General features: G+C 43.4%; 1 protein-coding gene across 1 annotated transcript; it reads left to right on the top strand.

Moving 5' to 3' along the window:
- Positions 1 to 6302: 6302 nt before the first annotated feature.
- lratd1 (LRAT domain containing 1) lies at positions 6303 to 8645 on the top strand. Its single transcript, XM_035678911.1, has 2 exons — positions 6303 to 6462; positions 6951 to 8645. The coding sequence occupies exon 2, from the start codon at positions 6988 to 6990 to the stop codon at positions 7774 to 7776; it is 789 nt and encodes a 262-aa protein (XP_035534804.1). The 5' UTR covers positions 6303 to 6462; positions 6951 to 6987; the 3' UTR covers positions 7777 to 8645.
- Positions 8646 to 9222: the final 577 nt, after the last annotated feature.

Below are 9222 nucleotides of genomic sequence, written 5' to 3'. Positions count from 1 at the left end.
TCACCAAGAAAGCCCAGCAGAGGATGTACTTCCTGCGGCAGCTGAAGAAGTTCAACCTGCCAAAGACAATGATGGTGCACTTCTACACTCATCGAGTCCATCCTCACCTCATCTATCACCATCTGGTTTGATTTCAACATTTATTTTTTGTTAAAGCATGACCTCGATCATTTCCTAACCTTACAAAGTATTTATTACCATGACCATGTAACCATGGTGAAAAAAATACCCTAGTCTTTCAGTGTAGTCATCATTTGGGTGTGCCGTCACCTAATCAAACCTTACCCAGTGTGGTCAATGACATAAAATGTATTCATCAATTTTTTGAAGGCACATCGTCCTGCTGATAGCGGCGTCAGATTATAAAATGCCTCTATGTATTGTTCTAGAGGGTCATTTATTTGGAGAGCTTTTAGCACAGTCGCCACTGTGCAGCAAAAGTTACATAACCTCACTCAAATATGATGGCTAAAAACAGCTTAATTTCTGGAATTGGCTATTTGTGCATTATTAAGCGACGTTCCCATGCCATTTTTTCATCCTGTGAAATTGTTTTGAGATACATAGTTTTGATCAACAAGGAGAATAGAATATTAAAAACTTTCAAGAGGTGAAAGAATTAAAGAAAACGATTAAGCAGTTAATAAACCATGTTTGGTGAGCAGAATCTTGCCTGATCAATGCCACTGCACACTTCACTGAGCTACAACCTTCTGTCCCCTCAGCATATTGGACGTTATACACTATAATTTTGTGAACTACATAGGATCACACTGGGCTATAATTCTGTTCTGTCAATTCAGTACAGACGGATAGAATTCCGCATGTCGGCCTTTTCCTGCACACCCACGCAGGACTGTGAAAGGTACAAGTCTTTTCAGAGCCGAGTGACTATAGCAGCAATAAGCTGAAGATGGAGAGGAGTCAAATCTGCAGAAGTTAACATTCAGGGCCACATCGATGGGCTTCAGATGTGTCAGATGAGGGACTCCTGAATGAGTCACGGTCCGCAGTCTGAGGACAGCAGATAAGACCTGACGGAAGACCTGCCTTTCAACAGGAGACAGATGGAGTTGGAACAAAACACATGACACACACAACCTGTATATACATACACACACGATAGAAGCATAGTGTCCGACAAATCAAGAGGATTCAGGTGAATTATAAAAATATCATTTTAAAAACATGGGAAGATTCTGTCTGTCACAATTGGTTTCCAGATTTAAAATATTGCACGTTTTATTTAATGAATCACTCTGAATGCATCAGAAGACAGAAGAAGAATTTAACATTTGCTCAGATTTAAATAATGCCAAAGTCTAGATAAAACACTGTAAAATAAAATATAATCTGAACAGACGGCTAAACTTTAAATCGAACTTCAAATTCAATTTTTTTTACTCTTTTTTTTAGATGGACTTTGTGTAAAGACAAACACAGCATAACAGAGCTGTTATGTATCACAATGGGAGGACCGGCTGTATTTGGAGAAGTGGAGACTTTTGGAACTGGTCTTATACAGAACACTTTTGCCAACTCAATCCTTCATGTTGGCAAAATGAGTGGTTCGTGACAAAACTATTCCAATTGCCTACCCTGTTGAATTGCAAGATGTCTTGGGACAGCTTGATGCCATATGTGACTGCCTGGATATGAACCAGGGTCTTTAAGCCAGTAAAAGACTCTTTACTGAACATCTCTATTAAAGCTATAATGTTCCAAAAACAGCAAATTTAGGCAAACATGCTTGGTTTGTTTATGCACTTTCCAAACCAAGAATCCAACCCTTGCCTTTATCACTTGTGGCAACATCCACCATCTCTAAATGTCTCTCTCCTCTTGCTTGGAAAAACAGATGACGGTCTGCCATGATGGCAAAATCTTCTATTTATGGCACAATTAATATGCTAGGACAATCTAATTGATTTCCAGTAGGATTTTTGCCATTTATCTGGTTATTTATGCTGTAATTTTGGCCCATGTTCAATATCTAATGAAATTCCAAATGAAGGGCACTGACAGAGAGAGTATGAGAAAATAGAATGAAAAAGACTGCAGTTAAAAACAAAACATGTCTCTCTGAAAGACATTGTACCATATCAAAAGGAGCATGGTGGCGAACTGAGCAGACTAATTGACCATTTTGTAAGCCCTGCCCCTCTTGGTTACTGTTGCTGACTGTCAAGCTTTCCATTCTAGAACTGCACATATGCAGTTAACAGTAATAATGGTGGCAGATTTTCCCTTTTGAAATTCATAGTAACTTTTTAAACAGTTTATGTTTGATTTCACACATAAATAAACAAAGGTAGGCTTCTCATTTCTGTTTCTCTTCTGAAATGATGACTAATGCCATGGATGTTGGAGAGTTAGATATATGAGTTTGGCATGGTAATGTTATCTCACCAAATAAAGAGCAGGACAGAGCCGCTATTGTTGTTCTAAACTCTGGGCAACACCTGTAAACCCACCAAATAATGTTGTTTGCTGATGACATGCCGCTTGTCTTCAGAAATAACGCAAGGTCAACTCTTAATTCCCGATGCACTTCAACATTTGGAGAAGTTTGACAGGCCTGCCGCATCTCTTACTGTTATGACTGGACAGTCACAGTTTGGGGAGGGGTTTATTGAACAGGCAATTGCTCTTGATTCATGGTCTCAAAATGAAGTCCCCATGTTGGTAAAGCATCCACCCAGCTCTTGAGCAAGGCACTTAACAAGGTGTGAATATATGTTTGGAGCAAGGTCTTCCTTAAATAGAGGGAAAAAAACATTGTTGTCAGCAAAACTACAATACTGTGTTTAAATAAATGTTTAAAAACTTCATTTTAATCTTTTGGAATTGTGCCAGTGCTGATTTTTAGACGATTGCTTATTATACAGTTTAACTAAGCAGACACATAGCTTCATTGCTCCCCTTTCCTACCACGATAAAGACTATGCTCAGTTCAAGAAATAACACCCCAAAGGAAAGTCTTCACTGTGATTATAGATATGATGATGATGTTGATGGCTACCATCTGCAGCACCTAAGCACCTACAATCACAGTCACATGCCGGAGGGTATAATTGCTTTTATACATTGTTTTCCAACACAAGTGGCATCTGATTTTTTTCATATAATATCCAGAACACAAAAAACAACAACAATTCCGTCAGTTCAGTTTAAACTGAAACCTTGAAAATCAAAATGTCTGCAAGTTAAATTCTGATATATATCCATTGGGGAAAAAAATAAAATGACACCAAAATTCATTCCAGCTATATACACATAGCACTGGTGTGAATAATTGTCATCTAGCATAGACACAAGCATCATTATGTACCCTGACACACACACAGAGTTAGAGTTAATTGTAGAGTAATCGCAGGCTCTTCAACACCACAAAATAGTTTCTTACACTGGGCAACAGCTCTCCTGCAACTAGAAAAACACAGCAGCCAAGAACACTAATTTAATTTAAGGTGCCATATATTCATTCCAACAGAATGATATTCAGTTTCCTCCTGGGAGAAGATTTCGTGGTGGATCTTCTCCAGACTTTTCACTCTGTCACGAAATTGCCAGAGCGAGAATGCAGAGTGCACTGTTTCTAAAGACAAGGAACACATTGCAGGAGATCTGATTGGTTACGACTGAAGGTACACCGCTTCACCACCATGTGAACCACACATGCCATGTGCCTTACAATAGGCCATTAATTCAGATTTGTTCTCTACACCATTGATAATAATACTTTTTTTCCCTGACACTGCTCTGTAGCTAACCTTGCTCTCTGACCTCCCTGGAAAAGCACAAGCAAAAAGATTATTTCCCCCCCACAGGAATCAATAGAGTATTACAAAAAAGCTTACATTGTATTTTCTGCTACCTTGGTTTTTATATACAATGGAAACGAAGTACAAAAGGAGTATTTTAATAATTTGGTGATTTAGAGACGACAATGATGAAATACCACCAACATCAACATAAAGGTGATGCAGGTCTTGTTGATATGACATGTTGTCCTTTTCTGTGTGCTCTAAAACAAAAACAGGTGCATGCATACAGCGGAACAATTTCTCCTCACTCTTTATTTCTATGCCATATTCCATTCACACTAACACCTTGTGTGCCTCAAGGGTTTATGGGCTGATGTAGTGCCGTTTCTTCTCAAAAGAAACGCCCTTTATAATGCATGTATATAACCAAAGCTTTCTCAGTTTCACAGTCCATGAAAGTATGATCAGCAGTCGAGTGTGGCTGCATGCAGGGGTAGGAATAATACACATTATGGTGCTGTATTAAATATCAGCTTGTACAAGAGAGAAAAAGAGTGCTTAGATACATGGGTAATGTAGTGCATTTGTGTATTTGTGCATGTTTGCATGTGAGTCCGTCAGTCAGTAAGTGAGACGGGCAAAATATTTGTACATAAATTTGCAGACAGCTGAACGTGTGTGTGTGTCAGTCTGTTTTATCCGCATGGTATGGCGCTGCAGCGTATATGATTTAGTTAGTAATTAGGGAATAGAGACGTATCCAATTATTGGGGTTGTGAAATATCACCCTGTCTCAGTAGTTATTCCAGTACTGTCTGCTCCCTGCCTTATTATTACACCAGCTGCATATATGATTAGGTGTGTGTGTGTGTAAAAAAGAAAGAGAGAGAGAGGGAAAGAGACAGAGAAAGAAAGAGAGAGAGTGCAAATTCAGTATATGTGTGTGTCCAGGCAAGGCGGTGCCTACAAAGGAAACTCATTTCTGCTCATTGTAGATTATAGGTGGCAGGACCACATGCCCCTAGGAGCTGTAGCCAAAGCCATTGCTGACAGTCTCATGACACCTTTGTATGTGTATGTGTGTAGACCAGTGTATTGGCCATAGAGTGAAAAAAAATCCATCTTATATATATTTTTCTCTTCCTGTTTTGACTTTAAATAAGTGGCCACACACCCACACAGAGGTAAGTACTACATCATAAACAAATCATACCGCTGTACATTAGAGGCGATCAATCAGATACAAACATACACTCCTGCTCTTACAAGGAAGTGCAAATACATAGAGGGACATACTTATGGCTGCATGGATGACTGTTTGTGTTTGTCCTTTGTGTGTGTGTGTGTGTGTGTGTGTAAATCTACACAATCATATCTCACATACTGAAAAAGCCACCATCCGCTCTGCCTGTCAACCGGGGGAAACAAAGAACAGGGACCGTTTTTTGTCAGCAACTGGAGAGCTACAATCTCCAACCATCTGGGAGAGATACTCTGAGGAGCTCTCTGGATGCTGCCAGGAAAAAAAAAGAAATAAAAATGAACAGATTCCGATGTGGAGGAAGACAGAGAAAACATTCACTCCACAGAGAGAGGTTCTGATATAAATGGTAAGATGGCTATCTGCTCTGGGCAGTGGTGATGAAAAGAGAGGTGCGAGTGCAGACTGTGGATGACATAGTGTACTCACGTTCATCTTGCGAGCACAATAAGCAGGTATACAATATATTATGCATGCAAAAGTGAGTCACAGGCTGAAATTTGATTTGCATTTCATTTCAGTCATATTTTGTTCCTAGACACAACATCAATGCAAAGTAAAATATTATTGAGTGTATATTAATCTCCCTGTAGACTCCTTTGTTTTGTTTCTACCTTGAACAGGAACACACACCTGCCTGCAGCCCCTCCCTTTATAGTCTCCACTAGGCACACACACACACACACACACACAAACTGACAGACATGGGAGAACATGTAGATGTAGTGAAGCCATTGAACCATGTGCGGATAATTTACAAGTTTCACATGGGAACAGAAGGACAGAGGCCACTCTTGTATTCAGAAAGGTGGGAACACATTTGTCATGTCCCACAGCAACAGTGCGCATGCGATAAGGGTGCAATTTTTGGAGTATTTAAGATAGTAGAACTGTTTATAGCACATCAGAGCGCAATGGAAACTCCAGCTTCTCTCATACACTCGTCGTGAGATATGCAGCTTGTTATCGCTTCTGACTGTTGCCTTAAACTTGCGTACACAGACTCCGCTGATCATGTAGAGAATTCCACAGCTCTCTGACAACAAAAACCATGCCACGGTAACAGCCGCCTATCGCCGCCAGCCGCCCTCCGCGCACCTGATTGGATCCTCTCATTGACTGGCATATTCCTTCACGGTACCTATTGGCTCGGCGGTAATGGACGCGTGACTGTGCTCCACTAAGACTCACTGAAGGCGGGGCGGGCCGGCTAAGGCGGAGCTCTCCTTAGTACTTAAATGGAGCTGGCGCTGGAAGAAGTGAAGTACTAGCACGCACGACAGCCGGAGCGCCCGGTGCGCGGTGCGAAGAGTGACAGCCAAGTGTGAGAAGAGAGAGGAAAGAAGAAGAGAGAGAAGGGGAGCAGGGGACCGTGCAGCCCTCTGTACTAATGGACCATAAGGATATTTAACCATTTGCCCGGGGAGCGCACAGGTATCCTCTTTTTCTCCAGTTTCTTTTCATTCTTTTCATGTGCGTAAAGACACAGGACCTGCCTTTATTCACAGTGCTTTCTCTTTCCTCGCTCTTTAACAGCGGCAAGACTCACACTATTTTTCTCTCTCTTTTTTTCCTTTCCTCGTTTCTTCTGCATGAGAACCGCGGGCTCTTTTACATTCCACTGGAATTAATGATTGGCTAATGGGTGTGAAGGGAGCAAGGGGCAGTGGATCATTGATTGTGTACTCTTTCGGCTCTATAACACGAGATAGCTCCTGCCCCTCTGCACAGGTGACTGCTCAGAAGTGTTGAGTGCTTTCGTAGCCTCCTCTCTATCTGTAGAGCAAAGGGATTTAAATGCAGCCAAGCGTTTGTGCATAATGTGCCTTGTTCTATGAAAGGTGTTTGTATTTTACGCTACTGACACCCCCCTCTCTATCTCTCTCTCCATCTCTCTCACCCTCTCGCACTTTCGCTCTCAGACACCGCAGTCCATGCCTCTGCCTTGCCAGGTCATTGATGGGAAATCAACTGGATCGGATCACCCACCTCAACTACAGCGAACTGCCCACGGGGGATCCGTCCGGGCTGGAGAAGGACGAGCTTCGGGTCGGCGTCGCCTACTTCTTCTCTGACGAAGAGGAGGAGGTGGACGACCGCACTCCGTCCGACTGCGGCTTCACCAAGGACCATAGCCCGGCCGAGGAGGGACCCTTCTCTGTCAGTGAGGTGGAGTACTCTGCCTTCTGCTCCCAGGAATGCATCTTCTCCAAGCTGCGGGAGAACGAGGACTTGAATGTGTACTCGGCCAAAACTTTGCTGACTATGTGCAAACCAGGGGACCTGCTAGAGCTGGTGGCCACCGCGCAAGCCCCCCACTGGGCCATCTACGAGCAGGATGACCAGGTCATTCACCTGCACAAGGGCGAGATCCGCAAGGACAGCCTGCTTGAGATCAGCAACGGCCGCCACGGGAGGATAGTCAACAATCGGTACCGGTACCGACCGCTTCCCCCTGACCTAGTGATGCAGAACGCAGTGGGACACCTGGGCCTGAGCAGCGACGAGATATGCTGGACCAACTCGGAAAGTTTCGCAGCCTGGTGCCGCTTTGGGAAACGGGAGTTCAAAGCCGGGGGAGAGGCGCACTCAGCGGAGCAGCAGTATTTCCTTAAAGTGCATCTATCCGGCAGCGGGGTGCACACTCTGGTCTTTCGCAGCCTGGAGGACATGATCCGAGAGAGGAGGCGAGTGGACGCCAGTGGAATTCTCAAAGAGCTGTCTTTGGTTAACGGGGGCAAGGAGTGATTAGGGATTCCGTTTGATATCCTCTCCTCCACCACCCCCCACCCTCCTTTCTCCACCCTCCCTCCGCTGCCTCTTCTCGCCAAAAGCGCACGGACGCACTGTTTTGCGCACACACAAACGTTCTCGCACACACGCACACAAAGCACACGGACGCACACAAATGCAAGGACCTGTTGGTTTTGGACTGTCTGCCTGTCACGGATGGACACCGGGATGCGTCTGGACCACAGGCGCTCTGTGGAATTTCCATCAAATTGCAGATGAGTGTTGAAAACTGAGAGAGCGGCCATATAAACAGACAACGCCCCTTCAGATTAGAATTCGTGCGGAGTGGGACACACGACTTCTACTAAACCCATTGCCCCGAACAGCAAAATCACCTTTACAAACCGCACATAGCGCACACGGCTCGGTTTGGTTTTCTGTTTAATTTCTCGGGATAATGGAATTGGCCCCTTCTCGGCGTAGGGCGCCTGCTGCGGCAGACCAGACGGTGAGACCGGGAGATGGAGAGATGGGGGGCGGGGGGGGTGAAAGATAGGATTTGGGATGGCTCTCGAAAAAGTCACCCTTCTATTTTTTTACTGTTAGCTTTAAGACCGGGACTGACCATAACACAGATCAAGCCACTAATTCATAGACCTCTGACAGCCCCAGATGGCTACGCAGTTGCCTAAACAAAGCATTTTAGCTTGTTCAAGCTCCCCTTTTGCCATAACAAGAGTATTGTCATTTTCACAATGCTGTCATCCTGCTCCACAGCACTGGATGTATGTGTAAATTGTATTCATATATTGATTTCAATTTGAGTCCCTTATTTTTGTATTTAAGTTTAGTGGATTTAACCCTGATCTCTTTTTTTGGTTCAAATAAATGGAGGTTGGAATATGAAAATAATCACTTGGTCCAGCAGGTGTTGTTTGGTCACACAAACACATGATCTCTCACTCACTCTCTCTCTCACACACTCTCACACATACACACAGAGAGGGATATATGAAATATTGATGTTCTAGTGCCTTCTGACCTGCCTCAAGCCAAATAGGCTTCATATATCTGTACAGTATTTGGAAGCAGTAAAATGGTCATCTGCATCAAACCCATAAAGGCTTTATGAAAAAATCCATATGGGATCTGGGAGCTACAGTATAGGCAGCTGTATGGAGTCAATGGGAACATGCAGTATTTGGCCACGGGCTGTTTTACCATGTGTGGGTTTATCCTTCCGGTATTCACACGTTCACAGGCATGTTGAGCTCCCGGGTTATGTGTTGTTTTTTTCTTCTTCACAGTAGCATTACTAAACTTAATGTGGTTTTTCAAATCATATTTTACATCTACATTGTGAACAAGATGTCCTCCGTTTCCTGCTTATCACCAGGAAACACACTGTGTTGTTATGGCACCTGTGTTGTATGAGTCTATTGTATGAGTTTATCTCTGGAT

The sequence above is a fragment of the Morone saxatilis genome, unplaced genomic scaffold (genome assembly GCF_004916995.1).
Source record: "Morone saxatilis isolate NCDOM2014 unplaced genomic scaffold, NCSU_SB_2.0 Contig7, whole genome shotgun sequence".
NCBI lineage: Eukaryota > Metazoa > Chordata > Actinopteri > Moronidae > Morone > Morone saxatilis.
The sequence above is the reverse complement of the archived record's forward strand: the minus strand, read 5'-3'. Positions and strand labels throughout refer to the sequence as shown.